Source organism: Dermatophagoides farinae, chromosome 2 (genome assembly GCF_024713945.1).
Source record: "Dermatophagoides farinae isolate YC_2012a chromosome 2, ASM2471394v1, whole genome shotgun sequence".
Taxonomy (NCBI): Eukaryota; Metazoa; Arthropoda; class Arachnida; order Sarcoptiformes; family Pyroglyphidae; genus Dermatophagoides; species Dermatophagoides farinae.
Genome location: NC_134678.1, coordinates 2,053,340 through 2,080,168, shown reverse-complemented (window position 1 = coordinate 2,080,168; position 26,829 = coordinate 2,053,340). Strand labels below are relative to the sequence as shown.

Genomic DNA, 26,829 nt, shown 5'->3' with positions numbered 1-26,829 from the left:
ACACACACACACACACACACAAACACAAATGCATACCTCTATCTATTATTCAGTTTTTCCTTCATTTATTCTTTATAATTCTGTGCTTTTCCAAAAAAAAGAAGAATATTCTTCAGTGATCCAAAAGAGAAAAATAAAATTCCCACACATGCCACGAACAAAGGGATGGATGGATGTATGTATGAATGGATAAATAATAAGAATGGACAAACGGATGAAGAAACCGAATTACATGAACAGCAGCAAAAATCAGAACCCCATTTCCATCCTCCTCTTTCAAAAATAGGAGAAGCATGTGTATACATTTGACGTACAACCAAATATTTCTGTTTGCGTCTGTCCATAGGATAAATTCTTGAATTGGTTTCAGTTATTGTTGTTGTTTTTTTTTCTCAATATTTCGTTTCTGTTAAATCATTCCGGTAATACATGATGAGGGCTACCAGAATCAGGAAAAAACCTCAAGAAGTAAAGATATCTAATTCAACCACCACCACCACCAACAATACACACATACACACACACACACACACACACACACACACGATAAACAGTGAACATCATCCGAACAAACTCTAGGACCAAAGACCTAGAATTGGAAAAAATAACGGGTACCCTCATCATCATCATCATCAAGCAGCAGCATCAATAATACAAGAACATCCAAGAATGAACCAGCTCATTGCACAGTGTACATAAATCGACTGTATATGCTTGAATAGTGATATATTTTTTCATTACGAAAGAATATCAGTAGTTTTCACATTGTTTTTTTGGATCACTCTGTGTATTTGTGAACCAACTAGAAAAAAAAGTGATAGAATAAAAAACCAGAACCAGAAAATCTGGAAAAGTTGTCTGTATGAGTGAAATGAGGGGCGTGCTTTGTTTTAAAGTTTTCATTTTTTTTATTGTTCAATTTAAATGTTTTCATTCATTTATTCATTTTTTTTGCCTGACTTGGTCATCATCAAAATGAATGAAATAAATTCTATTCTATTTCATTTTTTTTGTGTGCGTATGTGTTTTCTGTGACTGTGAAATGACTTGAATATTATATTTCAACGTGTTCCAAGACGGCTAGTTTGTTGTTGTTGTTGTGTACTTTTCTTTTCTTAAATTCTACTATCAATACATCATTTTTTTCCATACATTTCATTTCTTCTTCTTTTTTCTTTATTCGTGAAATTCATCATAATCATCATCATCATCATTCACCAATCTACACACACACACACACACACACACACACACACACAGTCACGATTTCGACAAATTTGATTCGTTACAAAAACAACAGAAAAAAATTTTTACCACTTTCGATTGTTTGTTTTTCACACACACACACACTCATCTCGTTTTCCTGGATATATTATCCTATAAAAAATAAATGTGAATTGTGAATTCTGGTGAAAAAAAAAATTTGCAAAAAAAAAAAAAAAAAAATAAAATCCGTATGTTTGCATGTCTGTTAAATATATTTTTGTGATCCATGCAAACATGCAAACTTTAGATTTCAATTTTTCTCCTTCATATAATCATCATTTTGAATTTTTTATAGGCTAGAAAATCTTCTTGATTACTTTGTTCATATATTTGAATTAAGCCAAAAACAAAAAAAAGAGAGAAAAAAACTTTTCATTTTTTAAAATATTCAAGGAAAAAAAAGGATTTCTGGAACGTTTGATTTATGTGTGTGTGTGTGCGTTAGAGAAAGAGAAAGAGAGAGAAAAAAAAACGAAAATGAAAGTAAAAAAGTGGGAGAAAAGAATTGTAAAAAAAATGAATAAAGAATTTTTTTTGCTTTTAGTGTTTTAAAATTATTCTATAAATTTGTGCATATGTGTATGTGCAAGTGCTTGAATCTTTTTCTATTCAACAATCAAACAATTTCATTCAATCAAAAGAAAAATAATAATAAATGTCCATCAGAAATATTCTGTGATTTCAATTTCAATTCGATTCATATGGTTTAATTGCTATTCTATTCTAAAACATTTCATCTGATTTTGTCCATTTGAATTTCATTTTATTATATAATTTCTATATTAACAACCAAAACAGCCCAAAAAAAAACAAAATAAAAAACTAAAATCAATCATCATTATAATCATTAAATCATTATCTTGAATATCATCTCATCAAATTAAATTGCTCAATCATAGTCATCATCATCATTATTATTATTATTGATCATTACCCATCGTCATCAATCTGTTGTTACTGTTGTCGTTGTTATTACTACCGATTATTGATATTGATCGTTCTTCATCAGAGAATCCAAAAAGAAAAAAATCAACAATTCATTCATCATGATCTCATTATAATTTGAATAATAATAATGAAAAAAAAGTTAGTCTATAATCTATAATCGCATTTAAATCATAAGTTTGTTTTTGTACTATACGTTTTTGTGCATGTATGGTGTGTGTATGTGTGTAATCAGGTTTAAATTAGAATGTAGGCGTTAGAATTTGCATCATTATCGTCATCATATTGGATTAATCAATTTACGCACATACACAAACATAATAATATTCTGACATGTATGTGAAATTTTACATTTGTTTCACGAGTGAAAAAAAATATGAAAAAAAAAACAAAATCCAAAATCCCTCATATATCATAGAAAATGAATACAAACTTATTGACATGATGAATAAATATAAATGAATGAATGGACAAATGCAAACTCTCCCTGTATGCTGTGTTTGTGTATGTTTGCCATTTTATGAATACAATTGAAAAAAAATGGACAACGAAAACCCAAAAAAAAGGACGAAAAAGAAAAAGGAAAAAAAAGACAAACTTGTCACCGATCATTAAATTATTCATCCAAACATTTTTTTCCGGTTCCCTTTTTTTCTGCAGAGGTTTGCCTGAATGATTTGAAATGAAATTGATAGATAAAAAAACGCACACACACATACATTTACACTAATATGGTATGAATTCAGACAATGAATGAAGAGTGGACATAAAATGAGCCTTGGATCTCTCACTACTAGTAGTAGTAGTACAATGATGATTTTGAATTCAAGATATGACCAGAATTTCAGTAAAGTAAAAAAAAAAACGTACAATGACGATGACAACTGGTGAAAATAGAAAATTTCAAATTCAAAATGTTTCGGCTTTTTTTTATTTTATTTCTCATTCATTTTGTGCTTCTTTGAATGTCGGGAATAATAATAATAATAATAATAAAAATAGTGCCCAATGGCGTTTAGGGTGAAAAAAAAAGACAAAAGATGATAGAAATTTGTTGTTGTTGTTGTTTTTTTTTCTCTTTCTTTCTCTCGCTCTCTCTCTCTCCCTCTCTATCTTCATTCTCATGTTTGTTTTGTATTAGTTTTGATAACTTGCAACCAGAAAATGAACCAGAAAAAACAACAACAACAACAACAACAACAAAACCGAAACAAAAAAAAAATGGCAGAGTATTAGTGAACACAAGATGAACGAAAAAAAAAGAAATTATTCAGCTAAACTGTTTTTTTTTTGTTGATTGTTCCACATACATTTTGGAATGAATGGTATTATTATTTTCATGTGAATAGAGAATGTAGAGAATATAGAGAAAAAGAGAAAGAGAATTAACTTATTGTGACTTGTCCATGTTCATGAGCATTTGTGTTTGTGTGTTTGTGTGTGCGTGTGTGTGCGGGTAAAAGTTTGTCGTCCGGAATTCAAAATTTGTTTGTTTTTTCTCTCTTTTTTGTTATTCTATGTTTTTTTTTTCTATCTTTTTGGTTAAATTTTCTGCTCTATGGTTCAAATGTTTGTTGTAATGCTGTCGCTGATACCGTCATCATCATCATCATCATCATCATCTTCGTTATTGTTGTCCAGGGATGAAAAATGATGATGTTCGGCTTGGATATGGCGTTTGATTTTTTTTTTCTAAAGGCTTCATACATATTTTAAAATAATCGGTCAGTTCATTTTGGTCAGTGGTTGATCATGTCAAATAGAATTTGAAGCAGAAAAAAAATTGTTATGAAATAAAATATGAACCAGAAAAAAAAATCTGAATATATATATATTTAGTTATGCGAAAAAAAAGAACATAACAAAAGTTCAATAATAATAACAACCAAAACAATAAAATTGAACAATAATAACCGAGTTTGATTGCTATTCATTATGTGGCTACTCGTTTTTTTTTGTTTTGTTTTGTTTGGCTCCTGTTTTATGATCCAGGAACATGGACATGGAATTTTTTTTTTGGTGTTGGTGTGGTAAATTACCTTGTTCATTCATATAAATAGTTACATTATAAATGATATAATAATATTCTGTTCGTGTTTTTTTTTTTGATTTTATTATCTATTTTGTTTTCAGTCAATCATTTTCATGTTTCAATTAAATTTTTTGTCTTTACAGAAATTAGCAAAAAAAAAATACACTAAAATAAATCAAAAAACACCAGATGGATGTTTGTTGTTGATTATCTCGATGAAATGTCAATTTAATGGTAATTTTTTTTTTACACAGAGTTGATGATTGGTACAAATTTATAAAATCTTATTTGTTGTTGTTGTTAAAATGGACCAGATTTTTATCCATTTTTAGACCACTACTTGTCTCAAACAATTATTTTTATATCAAAATGATGATGATAAACACGTTTTTTGATCACCATTTTTTTTGTTTCAATATATATATATATATTATCGTTTTGTATATTGATGTTTGGGTATATGATACACCACACACACACAACATGCTACAATGTTCATCTTTTTCGTTTTTTGTTTTGTTACGGTTGATTCATTTTGGTGGATGTTTCATCGATTTGTTACGATTGAACAAACGAACGAACAAAGAATGGGAAAAAGAAAAAAAAACCTGAATCATAAATAAGAAGAAAACAAAACAAAACAGAAAAATCTTTTCTTTTTTTTTTTGGTTTGGTTAGCATTATATATTATATATATATAACCAATTCGGTCATAGCCTGTCAAAGATTTTTTTTTCTCTTTCAAATAAAACGAATGGATGGCCAAGAAATAGATGTTGAGAGATGTCTTATAAGTAATATTAGATTACATCTAAAAAAATGTATAGTTCACACACACACACAAAGAGAAGAGACAGAAAAACAACGACGACGACGACAACGAAATTCTTTATACTGTGCTATATCAACATCTCATGGTGTATAGTGTGCTTAGGTCAGCGGAAAATTTTTCCATTTCAAAAAAAAAAAAAAAAAAAATGAATGAATTGAAAGAACCATAAACCAAGAATATACACACACAAACAGACCAGAAACAAGGATCCCGTTGTGTTGTAAAGAAGTTGAGTGTGTGTGTGTGTGTGGGTATGTGGGTGAGTGGGCGAATGAAAAAAAAAAAAATAAGAAACCCCAATCATCATCATCAACATCGGCATATTTTTTATGTATCGTATCCTGCAGATATATTCAGGAATCACATATTGAGAATGAAATAAAGTGAGGAAGTTAGAACAATTACCATAACATTTCTTTTTTTGTTTTTCTCACATACAAACAATATACAAATATTTTACTTTCCTACACACACAAAAATAATGTTTGCGTGTGTGTGAGTGAGAGTGTGTGAATGTGCATTATTGATTTCTGATTATTGAATAGAAATTGTTGTTGTTGTTGTAGTTTTTTTTGCATCTTATTTGCTTGTTTTAATATTTTACGGTGAACAAAAAAAAATATTGACTGAATGAAGAAGAATCGTGTAAAAAAAAACTTGATTATCGATTCTGAATCATTCAATTTCTCTCTCCAAAACATCAACACCATCATCATCATCATCATTTTATTTGTCGTCATTGTAAGTTTTCATCTCATTATTTGTGAAAATAAATGTCGACTCAAAACTAGAAATTCATGAAATGTGAAAGAGAAAATTTAGGAGAGAAAAAAAAACACAAAATTTCAACAGCAATCAATATATATATAACATTTAATTCTGTTGAACATACAAATTTATTTTTATATCGAAATCATCTATATATATTACACATGTATAACATGAAAAAAAAGTATAAATCGTTTGTGTTAATAGGTTCCAAATTTGATCCATGATGATGATGATGATGATGATACACTTAGGACCAATCGACAAATAATAATGATAATAATAATTTCCAGCAAAAAAAAACTTTTTTTTTTTGGTCATCAAACTTTTGGCAACTAAAAATAATAACCAATTGGCAGTTTCAACATAAAAGTAAACTAGGCACACAAATGAAAAAAAAAGAAGAAAGAGATTCGAAACGAATCAGCCAAACAAGCAAGATAATCAAATGAAAATTGATTTTTTTTTGCCCATACACTCCTCCTAGTTTTAGTATTTTTTTTTATTTTGCCCAATGAGATATTTTCACAGAAATGAAAAATTTCTCTACAAGTTTTCATTAATTTTGTAACCTTTTTTTTTGTTCGGAAAATTGCCGGTCAATTTTTTTGTTGTTGTTGTTGTTACCATCAATCCACACATTCGAATTTAGGTGGATGATAATACTCACTACTAGCTCACTACTATGATCATCATTCATAGTTACCAGAAGAAATTAAAAAAAAAACAAAACAAAACAAAGTATAATAAGAAAAAAATAATGATGATTATATAAATAAATATACCAGAAAAAATAAAAAAGAAAAGAAAAGAAAAATACTGCTAAATTGGTTATATATGAAACATACCATTTCATCTGGTGGAAATTATTGGATGAAATTCCAAATTGGATTGTAGGATCACCATGGTAGTAGTATCACCGAGAAATTGGCTTTTCTCGATTTCAACATTGGATAAAAAAAAATGAAATTTTTCCACTTTTTTTGTCTTTTCTCATTTAGAATCGGACAATATATTGTACACATATGATGATGAACAGAATGCCACTATTTACACGCCTTCAGGATAAAAAGTGAAATGTTAAAAATAAATGAAAAATAACAAAAAAAAACAAACATAATTTTACAAAAAAAAAATATGAAAAAAAATTAATTCTGTACCACAATGCGGGAATGGGTAGAGTAAATAATGAAAGTAACCAACCAAAGGCTACAAATACCAAAAAAAAAAAAATTTCATTCAATTCAACCCTGTATAGTTTTTCTTTACATTCTATATGAATAGACACTATTCCTTGAATATATTGGCTCAGAAATATTTTGTTCATCTGATTCTTGATCATGATGACGTATTTAGATTGATGAAATTCTTGAAAATGATTTTTGAAAAAAAAATTGAATCACAAGGTCAACATCGATATTACATTGACCTTATTGAATTACAATAATTTTTATGAATTCTTCCATTCGTAAAGAAATGTTTTTTCTAAATTGTTTTTTTGTTTTTTCATTTTTCTTTCTTTTCATCATATTTAATAAACAGAATTATATCTACTCATTCTTTGCTCTAAACAGAATGTCGTGTACGATAAAACGATTATCACCATCATTACCATCATCATCATCATCATGGATAAATGGAACGACAGTAACAACAACAACAACAACAATGAAAATATTGAAATCAAAATGGAATGAAAATCACAATAGTGAAAGAATAAACATCAATACTACAAGCCAAATGCAAGAAAAATCCAAAACGGCCTACAAACAACAACAACAACAACAACAACAAAATGGACATAGATGGCTATTAATCAATAAATAGCAATAAAAATGACGGCAGCTATTGAAAAAGACCAATCAATTTCAGCTTCATTCTGGTCATCATCATCATCATCATCATCACAATCATCGACATTTTTTTCTTTCTCTAGTTGCTCATTACAACAACAACAACAATTTCACTACTCATCCACATCATCAACAGAATCCAAATCATTGCAATCATTCTCATCATCTATAATGCGCTTCATTAAATTGGAACGCCATCATCGAAAACAACAACAACAACAACAACATCAAGAACAACTAAAACGACGACGGCTACAAATACGACAACGTCATCGAACGAAAACGTTTCTTGGATCATCATCATCATCATCATCAGCACTATCAATCGACCATGATTTGAATTATGATTCTTTTATTCGAGAAAATGATAATAATAATATCATAGTTGTTAGCGACAATGACGATTATAATGATTGTGATCTATTAGAAGAAGAAGAAAATGAAGAAAAAGAAGAAGGTGGCAATAGTGGAAAATGTGGTATCCATATTTTCAACGAAAGCGATGGCGAATTCAAACAATTTCAAAATATAAACATCAACAACAAAAATAGAAACAAACATCATTATCAACATGACAAAAACAATGGCCATGATGATGATGGTGATGAGAATGATGATGATCATCATGAGAATGATAGTAATAATAATAATAATAATCATAAATTGTTGAGAACCATCATCATTGATCCGGTTTATTCAACCATTGATAGTAACGAATCTCATCATTGTTGTTCAACCAAATCATCGTTATCATCATCATCATCAGCATCATCATTATCATATTATACATCTACGTCTGGTGCCCTTCTTCACCATCATCATCATCATCATCATCAAGGCTCTTCATCGAGTCTATTGCTCAAGTCAAGGGCCAAGATGACAAGAGCTATAGTTCCAATATCGTCAGTGACCTTATTATTATTATTATTATTATCTTCATTGAAGAATTTACTTTTAAATAAAAATCATCATACATCATTATTGCTTCAGATCATCATTATATTGATTTTATTTATGAATTTTGGTGCTCAAGCTAAAAATGATAAAGAAATTAGCGAACATGAGCCTGAGAATAAGTAAGTTTGGTTTTTTTTTTATTCTATTCTTTTCATACGAAATCAATTGTGAACATGGATTTAAACCCAACAAACTTACAACGAATACATTCGACATAGCGATTTGCATAATCGAAAAAAAAACGACAAATATGTTTATCATGGAAGAAAAAAAAGGGACAAAAATTATTATCTTCTTTTTTTCACTCTTTCATTCTTTTCTCTTTCTCTCTTTAATGAATTCTTGATGGTTTATATATATATATATATGGGAATTATTTTTCAATGTAAAAAACATTATTCTCAATGAATGTTGTTTGAATACACACACACATACATTGAACAAATAGCAATCATCGAAGCAGAAAAAACCAATTGTTAACATTATTATTGAATTCAATCACAGGAAAATAGATGAACACAAGACTAAAAATACGAATAAGAATGAAAAAAAAGAAAAAGAAAATAAAGGAAGGAAAGAAAAACAAATTTGAAAATATAGTCAAACATTTCTAAACATTATTTTCATCACCATCAAGATCCAAAAAAAAACGTCGATGTTGGTGTTGGTGTTATAAAAAAATGAGAATGTGATTCAAAAATAAATTCTATTTTCATTTTCATTTTTTTTTCTTTATTTCTATTTTTCCTTTCCTTTTCCAAAAATGAATGAATGAATGAATGAAAAAAAACATTCAAATTCAAATCAATTTCAATTTATAGATCTGACGCCTATAGTGACGCCGGTAGTAATATTACAAAAATTTTGAATGCCTTTTTCGATAGTGGCTATGATAAACGTGTACGGCCCGAATATGGAGGTAAGTTTTTTTTTCTTTTTTTATTATTATTATTATTTTTTTCCAATTTCATTTCATTTTTGATTAGATTGATCTATTTTTTCCGTGCAAATATGTATAGTGAAAATGATGATGGTAAAAAAATCTAATTAGTTTGAGTAAATTAAAAAAAAATTCTATAGCTTACCTTTGTTCATGTTTGTGTTTGAGTTTCATATATTCTAGAAAAAAAACAGCGAATAATAATTGATGAATCTGTGTGTTTTGTGTCTGTGTGTGTGTGTTTTTTGTATATATGTGTGATGATGGTGTCGACGAATTCGAAAAAAAATTAATACATCCACCTGTATTATCACAAACCACATTTTCACAAGAATAACAAAGAGAAGAGAAAAAAAATCATTGTTATTTCAATAATCAATGAATTATCATACATTGTCACGCGACAGGAAATTGTATTAGTAGTCACCATCGACATCATATAATGTCATCAGCCAAATGAAAGTCATCAGCCATAATCAGAGATAGCAATAGAGAGTACAGAATGCAATCTGCATTTATTTATCATTGATCTGTAGACAATCAATGTATGGATTGTCTATTTTCAATTGAAAATTCAAAGAAATCGCTTTGTTTCAATGTTAACATCACCAAAAAATGACAATTATTTCAAACTAGCGTTTTAATTTAACGACAAATCTTATTCAAGCTTCATCACACACAAAGATAAATCAAGCCTAATTGATTTTGATTTGGTATAATTAAACTATTAAAATTGAAATTATACAATTTCATCATATCGACACTGATGACAATAGTAATTAATGTCGTTTATGAATCTCATTACATAATTGATGGTGAACATGAATGATTTGAATTTGTAATTCTTTTATTTTTTTTTTTTTTTTTGGAAATTCTACCACAATAATTCAGGCCAAGTTATTGTGATTATATATTGAAAATTTATTTTTCTCAATTCTCAAATTTTCAATAATAAAATAATAAAATTGATATTGATGATTTATATATTGTGATTTCGAAAAATTCACACCGACAGACAAATATTTTGCGATTTGTTTTTGTTCATGAATAGTTGTTGTTGTATACATTGAACATTTGACAACAAAATACAGAGAAAAAACTTGAGATTTTCATTTTTTTTTGTTTCGGTATTACAAGCTGTTTCAAGCTGTCAATTTTGGTTGCTGAATGATTTTGGAATATGAATCAATTTGAAATTGTTTTTGTTCGTTATACAATATATATATATATTCGAGACTCCATTGATTGACATTAACAAAGTTTTATTTTCTGTTGTCGTCGTCGTTGTTGTTGTTCAATGTTGACATAAACAAAACCCCAAATAACATTTTTATCATTGGATTAGATTAGACAAACACGCACACAGACGAAAAAGATGTATACAATCTCATAGTATATTTATAATAATAGAAATATTATTACATTCTATATCAGTGAACGGAAATCATGTGTGCGTGTAACGGTCTTTTATATGTATATATGATGCTTAATTTTATTTTTGTTATTTGTTGAGAAAAATGAACAAAAAAAAAAAAAAAAAAAAAAAAAAAAGTTTTTCGTTCATCGATTAGAATAAATATGAATGAATGAATGAATGATTGAATTGGCCAACACGGTTTATCGTGATAGACCATCGTTCCATGAACTTTTGTTATGGATAAAATGTGTACATGTGTGTTTGTGTGTGTGTGTGGTGTCTGTGTAAAAAAATGATTAGAATCACGCAATAACTATAATGCATTGGACGATGATTTAAAACTTAAAACTTTTGATCAATAATTGAAAAGATGAGAATAACAACCTGATATAGCAATACAATTCTATAGTAGAATATTCTATGAAACTTGATGTTCCTTTTTTTTGTCCATTGTATTTCAAGTGTTTTCCCCATATATATGGACGTGATTTTTTTCCATTTGACAAAACACAATACAGCCATAACAATAATAACAATAACGACAACAACAACAACAATAGCAACAACAGCTTGAATCTGTATATGATTAATGCTCGATTCTTGAACAAATAAATAAACAAATCTAGTACTGAATAATAAAGATAGATAGATTGAAGTTTGCAAAATAATCATTGACGCCAATAATGGAATAGTAGTAGCAAATATATTTATGTTTATTCCACTATATCAGGTATCAGGTGGTCCCTTGTGATTTTAGTGAATAAAAATAATAAAAAGTTAATGCATCCAAGAACAAATGATATGATTATCATTTTCATGTGCAAAAACGTCAGACATACACGCACACACAAAGAGAGAGAGAGAGAGAGAGAGAGAGAGAGAGAAAGAAGAGAATGATCATTTCAAACGGAAATAATTTTAATTGTAGACTTATACATATAAATTGTTCCAAGCTCTTGTTGTATTGGTATGAAAATTATTTGCGACACCCACACACACACACACACACACACAGAAACACAAAAATTGACATTTAAATTGGCTACAGCTGATAAGAAAAGTGATCCCTTTTTATCAGATACTACAAAAAAAGATAAAGAAACTTACAATCAAACAAAGATATTTTGTGTGTGTGTGTGTGTATAGTTAATGTATCATATAAAAGATGTGAAAATAATCTTGATATGGAAAAGAAATTGTCTGGAAATGATATGAAAGAAAAATTTCTTTGGTTCCATAATATACTCACACACACACACAGTGGATATCATCACTGTATGTAAATTTTTCATCCATTCTGTTTGTTGGATAAAAGTGGTCGTAATTTTTTTAAGTTTTTCTTTGCAAGTAATTTCTTCATTATTATTTCACATCCAAAATGATTAACAATGGTAATTACTTTTTACTATCACTTTATTACTCATTATGATGATGATGATAATATTTTTTTTTTCGTTTCTTGTTAAATTTGATGATTCAATACACTACACATACAATAAATGAACAAGAAAAAAAAAACAAACAAACAAACACAACATGATGATTCTGTGGAAAAAATTCTGAATATCAAAAATACATTGTGATGTGTTCTAATTCAATGAGAATGAATGTAAATAGCAAAAGGTTTTCTTTGTCCCAAATGTTTGTGTTTGGTGAATAACCCCAGGATATTATCGTATTATGTTTGGTTGATATTAATAAATTAACAACTTTAACCGGAAGTATTTGGAAATAGCCATTGAATATTAATATATTGAAACTTGAGTTATGATGATATGATATGATTCACTCGTCATAATTAACACCACTAAAGATTGATTAAAATGATAATATAAAGCGCTTGCGTATATATTTTCATTTTTTTTTTTTGGATTACACAAATGATGATGGAACCTGAAAACAAAACATTAAAATGTTCAAACACTGAATGAAAGCTTGTTTTCCGTATTCATTATATATCAGGGTAATTTTTTTTTTTTTTTTGATTTTTGGTCACTGTAAAATGAAAAGAATGAAGCTTTTTTGAATTTTTGCTTTCCGATTGAATAAAAATGGCCAGGAAAAAAACCTTGTTGTCGTTGTTGTTGTAGTTGTAGTTGTAGTTGTTGTTATTATATACTGTGTGTAGACATAACATGTGAAAAAGAGCCGCGAAAAATCGTGCTAAGAATTTTGAAAAAAAACAACAAAAACAAAAATAGGTTTATTCTCTCTCGTTCTGTCTATTTTTGTATAAAAATTTTATTATACAGGAAGAAGAAGAAGAACAAACTGGTAAATGGAATCGTCTAATGATACTAGGATATATATTTTTTTGTAGTTTAAGAATTGATTGCAGTTTGATTTTCTTTCATTTACCAATAGCCAAATAACCATCATCATCATCATCAATATGATCATTGAACATTTTTTTTTTTTGACTTACTGTTAATGATGACAATGACATTATCAGAAATATAGTAAAAATAATTTTCATTCCTCTAATACATACACAAAAATCGTATATCCCCGTTGAAGCAAAAAAAAAAAAATATATATAACCTCATTTGATGGCTATTAAATGGTGAAAATAGATGACCACCACCAAAAAAATAATGTTTAGACATCTAATTGCTTCGATTTTTTTCTCTACTCGTTAAACGCAACATATAAACTCATGAAAAATTCTTTCATCCATCAGATTTATCCATATAGACATTCATAACCAAAAGGAAAAAACATTCGAATTATCCACTACTTTTTGCGTTAATCGGTTGTTGTTGTTGTTGATTGCTCTTTAATGAAACTTCCGAAATTTTTGAAATTTATCTATTAAATTATTTAGGATTCCTTTTTAAGCTATCAATATCTTATTTAAGCTGGGTAATTTTCAAAAAGCATGGTCGTCGTGATATCTTAAGAACCGTAGCTCAGAGTTTGATGAAATTTTCAGGAATTATGGACAGGATTTCAATCTTAGTTTTTTAAAGAAAAAGCAGATAATTGGTGTCTATGGACCATTTTGTTATCACCATCTGTCAATAATGAAATGGAATGAAATGTTATTGATGGTTTGTTGATATGATAAAAGAACTCGTAATTTTTTGTTTCTCATTTTGTTTTATTTGTTGCAGAATTGTTTAGTGACATTGAATTTTTTTTTGCATACCCATAGATAAGCTTATTTACTTGGAACAGGAAAAAAACCCACGCACACACTCACAAACACATAAAATTATCACCAAGTTTCATGTTTTTTTTATATGATCATTCATGACAATTGATTTTTCTTGTATGTTGACCAAAAAATAATATCGTTCCACATCATGGAGAATATTTTTTATATGTACTCACTCAATATTTCTCTATCATCATCAATAATATTATTATTGCATCATTCATGAATGGAAAGAAAAAGAAGATTCTTTAAGAGTCTTTTTTTTCCATACACATATTCTCATTCGTTGATACGATGCGTAACAAACAAACAAACAAACATTAAAACGCCTCCATCATCAATAAAAATAGAACAATAACAACCTGACATATAGAATGACGAAGAATGAAAAATAAAAACTTGAACCAGCAAACAAAACAAAACAAACAAAACAAAAAAAAAATGAAATAATTCAATCGAGAATTCATTATAATTTTTACATATATACATAATATATGATATATGATATATGACAGGTGACATCATCATGGTTATATATAGCATCATCATTATATTCATATATGAACTCATATTCAATCATCATCATCATTGTGATTTCAATATTTCAATATTCATCTGATAATAATGTAGCGCAAGTGCACAAATGGTAGTGAGAGAGCTTTTATTGTTTAAATAAACATTAAAAAAAAAATATAAAGAATATTCATTCATCAATATATTCAATATATATTCGATTGAATTGTAATCAAACTAATGGCATATATATACTTTTATGATGATAAAATAAAGTAAAAAAAAATTCGTAATTCATTCATGAAGATTGGATATGAAAAAAAAATTCAATTTTTGAGTTTTTGAATTTGTAGGATTTTCATTCATTTTTTTTCTCATTTTTTTTTTGATGAAAATAACTAATCTAATCTAATATTAAAATGACAAATGTATATGATAATTTAATTTTTTTTTTAGTTTAGTTTTAAAAATTGGTTAGATTTTTGATCATTCATTTTTCTTCCCTGTTCAATAGTAGAATTTCGTGATAATGAAAAACAAAAACAGAATTATATCTTGGAAACAATTCTGATGATGATGCAAAGAATAAAAAAATGGGCAAGAATAAAAATAAAGATGAAGAAACATACACACACACAATTGTATTAAAATGTGTAATCATTGCAAGCATTTTGTTTTGTTTCGTTTCACACATACATATATAGTTCATAATACCCATAGTTTTTTTTTATAATTAATGAACGTTAAAAGCGTTCTGTGTGACACATACGTATACGTTATGATGATGATGATGATGGTGATGAACAAAAGCAAGAAAAAAAATGGATGGATACACAGACACAATGTGAATGTTATTATGTGTGTGTGTGTGTGTGTGTATGTAATATACACAGTTATGAACAAACGAAGAATAAGAAGTTTCTGCGAATGAAAACTCTATCTAAAACAAGAGCAACAACAACAACAACAAAAAAAGAAAAGAAAAATTGTGAGTGAGATATGGCCTCATGACATCACAAAGATTCTGTTTGAGACGATTTGCATTTAAATTAAATTCGTCTTTCTTGACATAGTAGTAATTCTAGTGTGTGTATGATGAATTGGATGGGTTTTTTTTTCGAAGATTTTCGCTTTCATTTTTTTTCCCATTCAATCGTCATATATTTCCTTATTATTTGTTTCATTTTATTCTTTCTTTTTTTTAAAAAAAAGTTTTTTTCCTTTGAATCTTTTCGCATGGAAGTTTCGCATTCATTTCCAATTCTAGTAAATGTGTTGCCCTATTCTGTATTTCCATTCGAATAACAATTGTATTCTTTCTTTCTTTAATTGTCTGACCGATTTATGAATTCAAAATTTCCATTCACATACGAATTGCACAACATTCTATATGTTTCAAATTCTTTATTCATTTACCTGTGTGAGAAAAATAGAAATCATTTTCACTATTGTTTACGGTCTATCTGTTTGTTTGTTTGTTTGTTAGTTTATTCGAAACAAAACAAAAAAAAAATTAATGAACAAACAAAGCTACTGCTTTGGCAAACATACTTGAACAAACACCCACTCAACACGCACACACACACACACAATCGAATACCTGAAATGAACGGAAGAAAGAAAAAGAAATATACAATGGACAAATTGAATTAGATGCATCGGATAAATTAACATGACTATTCTTCTTCTTCTTTTTTTTTTGTTTCATGTTCATTTCTTTTTTCCATGTTCGTGTTCGGTTGAATTCTTGTTTGTGTGTTAAGTGTGTGTATGTTTGCATGAATGTGATCACAAGATCCGGAACAAAAAAAAAAGAGAAAATATTCATTCAATGAGAAAACAAATTGACAAACACTAAGATATTGGAAATTAATGAGAAAAAAAAATAAGAACGAATCGAATTGAAAATCCATGTTTTTGGCGAGATATTTATCTATTTCTATTTCTATTTTTTTTTTGTTTCAATTAAATTATGATGCATGTTTGTTCAATGTTTGCAAATGTTACTCTGTTATTCTGTTTTATATATAAAGTTGTTGTTGTTGCTTTGCGTGTCCGAATCATTGAGTATGGAAAGAAAACAAAAAAAAATTCCGGTCATTTTTATACTTTTTTTTCTTGTTATTTTTGTACGGGTTGTATTTTACTTGAATTTACGTTGTTTTTGTTTTATTTTTATAATTAATGTATATATCCTGTATCTTTATTTTGTCTATTTGTTTGTATTTAGGTCCACCCGTACAAGTTGGTGTATCGATGCACATTATTGGCATTAGTTCAGTTTCTGAAGTACAGATGGTAAGTATACAATGATTGTAAATCTATATATATTATACTTTCATGTTTCATTATATCATTGTAGGATTTTACATCTGATTTCTATTTTCGTCAATTGTGGAAAGATAATCGATTAGCATTTACGCCTGTTGGCGAAATCGATAAATTGGTTGTCGGTGCTGAAGTTGCCCAAAAAATATGGGTACCTGATACATTTTTTGCCAATGAAAAAGTGGCCTCATTCCATAGTGCTACAACGCCTAATACATTCTTACGTATATCGTCCAGTGGTGAAGTCTATAGAAGTATTCGGTAAGTAGTAGCTGTTCAACTTTTTTCTTTACATTTTTTCTTTTATTTGTTACATTTTCACACATTCACACAATCACAAATACACACACGCACAGACTACAAAAATTGAGCTCAAATTATTTAATCATTATACACACATAGTATTATTATTATCTGATTGTGTATGTGTGTGTGTGTGTAAATGTTTTGTGGAAAAAAAAGAAATTCCCATCAAATTTGAATCATCATCATTATCATTATTATCATTTGAACAAATTTCTTTTTTTTCCATTTCACAACACACCATAATCATGTCATTAATACGAAAATGATGACGCGATCATTTGTTGGTTATAGTTGATGATGATGATGATGATGATGATGATTTTTTTTTATTGAAACATATCATTCTCAATAACAAATGAAAAAAAAACCCGAACCACCAACATTGTTATTTGTTGTTGCACAAGTTTCAAGTGACCAATCAACCAATAAACGAGTGACCAATCGACCAATCAACAAACAAAACACAACCGCATGTCAAACAATATGACAGTTTTGTCACTCAATATATAAAAATGAATGAATGAATTCACTGATCAACATTTATTTACTCTGTGTTCATTGTGTTTGTTTGTTTTGATCTAGCAAACAACAAAGTTTTTTTTTCACTTTTACTTCATCATTCATGCCATTCACTCATCATTGTTTGTATATGATGATCAATTTTGATCATCATATATCGAATAAATTCAAACTGATGACGTTAAATATTTTTCAATCAAATACTTTTTTCCAAAAAAAAAAAAAAAAAAAAAAACAAACTGAATACATTGTACAAATAACGACAACAAATATTACATGTCCATTTACAATACACACACACACGGTACACATGGTCAATATTATGACGATGACCATCATCATCATAATTTTTAAGCTTAATTACTTTATGGTCACTTCATTATTCTTTCATATTTGATATGTAATTTTTTTTTATTTAAAAGCTACTACAAGCACATACACAATAACACACGTAATAAAATGATGAACAAGAACAACAACAAAAAAAACTATTATTATAATTCCTCATCATCATAGAAGTCTTGTTGTTGGTAAAGTTGGCTTTCCTCCCTTACATTTTTTTCCCAAATTTTTTTTTTCATTTACAGATGACACGAATTTTAAATGAGAATAAATATTAGAATCGCCCATTTAGTTTGTGTGTCATACATACAAAACAAAATTTTTTTTCTTTCCTTTTCCATATACTCATTCTTGTATAATTGATATGCATGCTTTTCAGGCATTCAATTCTATTCAAGCGTTTTTTTTTCATTCAATTTTTTTTCCTGTTTGTGGTTTTTTTTACAATCACATATATATTTATATATGATCAACTTGGATCATCATGAGTGGAACTATAAATATATACCCGTTGAAAAAGAATGAAAAAAAACTTTAAGCGATAATTTTTTTTTTCCAGAAAAAAAATGGAAAAAAAAATTAAAATTCATCATTGACATCAAGTTTTCTGGTGTTTTTTTTTGTTCACTGTTCGTTGTATTCGGTAACTAGCCGAATCGTTTTGTGTGTGTGTGTGTCTGTGTGTTATCTTTGTGTCCATGGTACACTAATATATCCATAGATATTGTGTACAAGCATCAAACAATGGAAAAATGGTGCACATTTTGGATGCCAACCGAAAAAAATGATTTTTTTTTTGATGCGGCCTAGCAAACAACAAAACAAAAATAACATCACTCATTATAAAGATAGAGTCACTATGGTATTTTGACTATATAATGTGTAATTTTCTCTTGTATATGTTGTTGTATATCTTTTTGGGTTTCTTCAGTTTAAAAAAAAGAATCTATCCAAAGCAAAAGACTCTTTGAAACCAATAATGTATCGGAATCGTTCACCATTCTTTTTCTATGTGCTTCATTAAGATAAATGAGTCAGCTATACCGATGACTGTATGTTGGTTGAAAAACAACAACAACAACAAGAATCCGAATAAAAAAGTTTACAAAATACGATGATGATTTTTTTTCTTCCATTTCATCCTAATCGTCGTCAACATTGTTGTTGTTGTTGTTGTTTTCGTTATTCTAAAACATACAAGGCCTTTGTTTCACAATACACATATAAACATTCATTTTGTCTATTCATTTCTGTATATGTTATAGAATCCAAAAAAAAAAAAAAAAAAAAAAATGTGGAGTGTATTAATATCAGCCAGAAAGAAAGAGTGGGAAAGAATAAATCGCGCTATCCAAAGATATTCTTTATATTGACATTCTAGATCTTTGGCAAAGAGAGAAAAAAGTCAATCGATTATGTGGTAAAAAAAAATAGTACCATATACTAACGACGATAAACCAAAAAGCGAGAATATTCCATGAAACTATTATTAGCAAAGGAAAAAAACCGTTTACATCGTTTGTTTTGGCTGATAGAATTCAGAGACTAAAAATAATAATAATAATAACAGAACAAAACGATTCTTTTTCTTTCAAATATTTTCATTTACTCCATCGGAAATTCATCAACAACCACCAAGTCATTGACACTATATAATCATCAATGATAATGTCTTCTTTGTCCATGTTGTGTTTGTTTCTATTGTTGTTGTTGTTGTTTTTTACAGTGTGTGTCTGTTCATGTATCAGAATCGACAAGAGAAATGAGAAAAAGACCAGAAAACCGCGATAATATACCGCTTGGTTTTGTTTCAAAACAGAAATTTTTTTTTAACTCTAAATAAATACATTCATTCAGAGAACTTTATCCATTATTATACAATAGCAATCACATATATAGGCAAATTGAAAACGACTAAAAGTTCACGTGACACATATTGATACAAAACCACATCATCATTAAATCATTATTTTCCATTAGACAACAGAAAAAAATAACTATTCGTATCGATAGATAGATATTGATTGTTTTCGGATTGAATTATTTGTTGTTGTTGTTGTTGTTCGGAAACAGAAAATTTTTTTATCATTTATTTTATGCGTCGTTTCATGATAATCAATTTGATTCATTTAAAATGCAATCATTTTTCTTTTTCTTTCTTTCTTTCTTTTTTTTTGCCAAAATATTTTCCATAATGGATATTACAAAAAAAAAGAAGATTCTCACTATGCCTGAAATACAAAATGAATGACGACCATTTTGGAATTTTTTTTTAAACTGTGTTTTTGTGTATGTATGTCTTTCATCGAAACCCGGCTGATGCTAATCTAATTATTTTTTTTTTTTTGGCGAAGGGAAAGGAATAAATGTCTGTTTGTGATTGTATCATTTAAGAGTAGGGAAAACTTTTTTATTATTATTATCATCATCATCATCATTATCTTTGATTATTTTAAATGGATTCATGGTTACACATCAAGTGTGTGTGTGTGTGTGTATTTTTGCCTGTAAAAAATATTATCATTGGATCATTTTATCCACACAATGAATCAATTTTTTTTTCTTGCCTAAATATTTATGCATCATCATTATTATATCGTTTTATGTCGTTCTTTATTGTTGTTGTTGTTGTTTTTTGCACATCATAGACATTTGCGTTGTTCATTCGTTTTTCTTTTTTTTTTTTTTTTTTTTTTTTGGTTCATCACCATTTTTTTTTTGAGTTTCTGGAATTTGGCCTACAGATTCGGCTGATAGTAAATGAATGAATGAATGAACGAACGAGGAGTAGGAAGTGATAGTAGAAAATGTAGAATGCAGACATTAGTCAATTACATCGATTCTATCATAATAGGCATAAAGATGAGAGTAAAAGAGAGAATGAAATGAGAGAGAGAGAGAATTTTTTGTCATCAATCAAATTCTCTTAAGTCTTTTTCTTTTCATGTTTTATTTGTAACCAAACAGAAAAAAAAGAAAGAAAGAAAAATCACATGTTCAGAAATACATACACAGAATAAGAATTAACAATTTGTGGCTTTACTTGGTCTTTTATTTTATTTTATTTTTTTTTTGCTGGTCTTTCATAGTCTTTTCATTTCGATTTTGAAATTCTTATTATTTTCAATCTTTCTTTCATTTTGAAACAACACGCACACACTTTAGACAAACGAAACTTTTTTCTTCAACTTGTGATCAATTAGTTTGAGAATAGATTGGCTATACAAATTTTTATTTCACATAACATCCATGTTTCATATGTGTGTGTTTGTTGCTCAAAAGAACGCCGAATTCAATCGATCATTTTACTATCAACATTCAAGAAAATGATGAACAAATCCAACTTGAATGATGTGATGAATAGAATGAATAGGAGAACCATTGAAGAAAAAAAACAACAAAAAAAAACTCGCAATAAAATGTCATTACATGTCTAGCAAAAAAAAAAGAAAAAAAATTGGCCATTTTTTCATTTGAAACAGATTTCTGAAATTTCCTGGCACTTAAGATGTCAAAATTCTTTCTTTTTTTCCATGAAAAACAACAACAACAACAACAACCAAAAAATCTCATCCTTATGATCACTACTTTTATTATTGATCATTTTCATACAAAAAACACTTCCATACACGTTTCATGATATAGCGATAATCGCGAAAAAAAAAATGAATCAAAACATATGAATTGAAAATTATAATTATCATCATACAAAATACCGATTTCATGAGAATAATTAAGCTAATCTGGATCAATGAATGAAAATAGTATATATATGTAATATTATCATTATGATGATGACCGTTGAGCATTCATTTTTATGCGTGAGCATAAGTGTAGGTGTTATTATGAGATATTCATTTTTTTTTTATCTGTCCATTGTCTATTATTAACATTTACAATCGTTTTTTTTTGTTGCTGGCTGATTAGTAAAAAAAGAAAAAAAAATTCAAATAATTTGTCTCCATCATTTGTGAATAAATCAAAATTAGCCTATTTATATATGATGATGATGATGATGACCAGTTTATTCGGTATGCATCATTGCATTAATTTATATGTTAATTTCAGTTATAGTTTCCACCCTAATGTGTATAATATAGATCAATTAGTGTTACCGTTACTAGTGTTCATCATCATTGATGGACAATATGTTCAGATGAAAAAAAAAAAATTCTCGCATATTCACATTGATTATTGTGTTTTTGAAAATAGACAACGAAAAGAAAAAAATCGATTAAATCTAATCTCTAATTTTGTCTCTAATACATGATAAACATGACTTTTGTTTTAATCATTGATTTTTGTTCTGCCGATTATTTTATCCGGAAAAAAAATAACTTGACTATTGACTTTTGATCTTTTTTCCAGAAGCTTGTAAATGGAAAAAACCAAAAAATGTTTATTATCCACTATAGTAAGTAGTAATAATCTTTTTATTTTGGACAAGTTGAGTCTTTAATTCATTGGAACCAAAAAAATAATCGAAACAACAACAACAACAAAAATCAGCAAATAGGAAAGAATATCAATGAGGAGAAAAAAAAACTTTTTGTACTGTTGATCCAAAAATGACCCAAAAACTACACTATGCTATATGTTGTTAATAGTCATTGAATAATCTTCTCCAAGACGATTATATCATCATTTACTTTTATTTTTTTGTCTAATTTTGTTTTTCATCATTATGGTATAGAATTTTTTACTTGTTTTTTTTTCGTGTGTATGATGAATGAATGAATGTATGAAAACATATTCGTTCGATTCCAACTTTATTATTTGATCACGATGATGATGATGATGATGATAATGATGATGATTTGAAACAATGTTATTGTTAATTAGTGCACAGTGATTCACTAGAATTTCTTTGATACAAACTTTTTTTTTTTGGTTCTGTATTTGCTTCTGTATAATAGAAACTGTTTTTATGATGATGATGATCCCAATGATGATGAATTTTATTGTTTTTCAAGTTCTAATTTCCCGTTTTTTCTTCTCTTTACTACTTTTTTTTTTGGTCAACAACAACAACAACAAAAAACATTGATTAATTTTCAACCATACCATAATGTATATGTGTATGTTGCAGGTGTTATTTTGTTTGCAATGGGCGTATAATGTATGAATGTATAGATGATGATGGTTACGAAAATTTTTTCAATATATATATATATAGTTAGCCATTATGTTTTTTTTTGTTTGTTTGTACGCGAACAAAAAACATAATCGTTATTCGTTCGCTGGACAACCTAAATTACAAGAAATACCTGTGTTTTTTTCTCATTCCTTGTTGTTGCTAATATTGTCTTGGAACAACAACGACAACAACAACGACAACGAAAACAGCAACAACAACGCAGTAGGCAGTGACTAGAAAAATAATAATAAAAAAATAGACAAGATATATATGAGAAAATAAAAAATAAAAAATCTAGTCTAGTCGACACAAAGTAATGTGATAAATCATCGGCTACAGCTATGTCTGTACACACACACACACACACAAAGACCGTTAATGTTTGTTTATTTCCTCTGTATAAATATATGTGAAGGCAAAAAAAAAACATCATCATCATTTCTACATATCCAACACATACACACACACACAGAGAATGAAAGAATCCTAACGAATATTTCCGTAAAAAATAAAAGAACAAAAAAAAAGTGATAAATGTAGAACAATCGAGCTTGTTATTATTGTTGTTGCTGCTGTTGTTTATGATAATCAAGAATTAAAAAAAAAAAATAAAGAAAAGAAAAAGACAACCATATCAATCAATCGTGACTATATATATGTACACTATATAATGTTGAGGGTGTATTCATGATGTTTTTTTTTCTTTCTTCTACTTTTTTTCGCTTTCAACTTGTCGATGATAACGATGATGATGATGATAATGATAATAATAATGGTAACAATAACGGTCTAACTGCTTTTACTGAATTGTCCAATGACTAGACCATTGGAATGACATTTTCTAAGAAAAAAAAATAATAATAATAATCGACACACTTTTTTTCCGTAATTTTATTTAATGTTTGTGTTTGTTGATACTGTTGGAAAATATTGACCATTTTTTTTATCATCATCATCATCATCAACATCATTATTATTATTACTATCATTTTTTCAATCTCTCTTTCTCTCTTTAATTTCATGTCATTTCAAATCATGGCTCCTAAATTCCAACAAAAAAAATAGTAGAAGAAATAATATAATATAAAAGAAATAAATGAATGAATAAGTGAACGTAGAAATTGTACAAAGGGAAATGGCCAAATTGTTGAGCGGAAAAAAGTCTTAAAGGATTCATTATACAAGATCAACATCAACATCATCATCAATGTAGGGAGCTTCAATGTGAATACTACAACAACAATATTATCTCAGAGAGAGAAAGACAAAAAATGAAAGTTACCAGATATGAAATGAACATAAGAACAAAAGACAAGATTCATTGGATATGTTTTTTTCTGTTGTCTTTTGTTTCTTTTTTTTTGTTTCTTCATACCGGACGGATGGATGAATGTGGTGCTCAAAGTAATTCATAAGGCGCATACACACACACACACACACACACACACACACACACACACACACACACACACACACACAAAGAGAAATGAAATTCAAAAAAAATATCAAGTATAAAAAAAGACAAGAAAATTCTATATTGAAACAACGAAATTCCATTTAGAGTAATATGCTGAATATCATTTTTCCTGTTCACTTTTATAACAAAAAAAAAAAAAATCACACTTTGCATTCGAAAAAAGTATCGATTGTATTTTCGATATTCATCAAATTCGAAATTTGATTCAGATTCTTGATGATCATGATGATAATAATTTCAATCAAAAAAAAAACCACACACACACACACATTTGATAAAATCTTTTCATTCAACAAAAAAAAAATTCTATTCAAAACTATGAAAAAAATGAAAAACGACATAAAGATCGAAATGGAGTCAACTTTGATTTTCAATTCTTAAAAAATTTACCTCATTACCGAGGATACTATTGTGGTGAAAAAGAAAAATCACACCCCTTGACCATGCTATGCCTCATCATTAAATTGAATGAATAAATCGAGCATGAACATTTGTCAATTTTAAGCTTTAAACTTTAAAAATTTAAAATGATAATAACGACAAATAAGTAAAGCTTGTTTTCGATGTTGTTGGACAACCCGAAGGAAATAAAAAAAAAAAATCACCATAAATAATCCAAGAATAAAACCATTTTAAAATTCCAAAGAATGATAGTTCTATTGTAGTGTTTTTGTGTGTGTGTGTGTAGTTGACGAAAATAAAAATCTGGAACTAGCATGACAAAACTGTCCACTGAAAATGGTTTTTTTCAAAAGAAAAAAAAAAGAAAGAAATTGATGATCAATTCAAATCGGGATCATAATCCTTTTATCGTTTCAATTTCATTTTTTTTCATGGTTGTTGTTGTTGTTGTTGCTTTCATTTTTTTTACATGGCAATCATCATCACAAATATAAATGGCTGTCACTGTGTGTATTTGTGTGGAACAAACTGAATGAAATATGATTGATATATGAAATTTTCATCTCCTGTCACAATTTCAACAAAAAAAAAGTCTTTCAAGTTGACAATTTTTTTTATTTGCCGTTTTTCCTATCTCTATGGAATTAGATAATAGTTGAAATTGGCCTACAGGCAAATCAAAAGCGGTTTTTAGACATATTTAAAATGTCTTTATCGTATCGTTGAACAGTACCACATCACGCATACACACGCACACACACACACACATTGAAATAAATGGAACTGACAAAAAAAAAACTTTTATTTCATTGAAAAAAAAACAGATGTTACATTAATAATGTGGATGTAAAATTTTCAAAGAAAAAATAAAATAAAAATCAAGTTTCATTCCCAAGAAAAAAAAGTAGGTACCATACAAACGACAACTACCAAAAATCAAATGATGATAGAATTTCCAACTAAGTCATCATCATCATCATCATCATCAGAGAGAAGAATGGAAAAAACTACGTATAATGAATAATGTCAACGACAAGAACAAAAAAAAAATTAATTATCATAGTGGAGCAATTAAACAAAATAAAGAGTTGGAATTTCAATTTCATTTCAATTTCACACGTAATATTTGATGATGATGAGTTGAGTTGAGTTGAGTTGAAAAAAAACAGATTTCCTTCTCCAGAATCTAGATTCTAGAATGACATTTAACCACCCTTTTTTTTGTCTTACGTGATATTTGTCGTAATTGAAATTATTTTATTCAATTGCAATTGTAATGATGTGAAGAGAAAAATTTTTTTTCTGTTGTTTTGTTTGTGACCATCATCATCATCATCAACAACAACATTATATAAAAGTCACAGTTCAACAAAGTATTGTGTGTGTATTATATATAACGTGACAATGAAAAATGAACAAATGAGACAAACGAAATGAAGAATAAAAGTATAAAAAAAAGTGAATGTGTGAGTTGTGTTATAAGTGCAAAAAAAAAAAAGAAGAATGAGAGCCGAGTTTTTTTTCCGTCCCGTGATGAAGAGTGAAAAAAAAAATTACTTTTTCTCTTTTTATTTTTGGATATTCTTTCTTTGGGTGAAAATTTGGTACTTTTGAATGCCGGCCGTTGTGGTCGTTTCA

At 28.1% G+C, this 26,829-nt stretch overlaps 1 protein-coding gene across 1 annotated transcript in view; it reads left to right on the top strand.

Annotated features, from left to right (window-relative positions):
• Nucleotides 1–708: 708 nt before the first annotated feature.
• Nucleotides 709–26,829, top strand: part of LOC124499280 (gamma-aminobutyric acid receptor subunit beta) — a 43,992-nt gene continuing 17,871 nt past the window's right edge. The window contains exons 1-5 of the mRNA XM_075728667.1: nucleotides 709–2,352; nucleotides 7,386–8,772; nucleotides 9,475–9,572; nucleotides 16,911–16,978; nucleotides 17,043–17,269. Of these exons, the coding sequence (XP_075584782.1) occupies nucleotides 7,679–8,772; nucleotides 9,475–9,572; nucleotides 16,911–16,978; nucleotides 17,043–17,269 (1,487 nt within the window). The 5' untranslated portion in view covers nucleotides 709–2,352; nucleotides 7,386–7,678. The remainder of the gene's footprint in view (nucleotides 2,353–7,385; nucleotides 8,773–9,474; nucleotides 9,573–16,910; nucleotides 16,979–17,042; nucleotides 17,270–26,829) is intronic.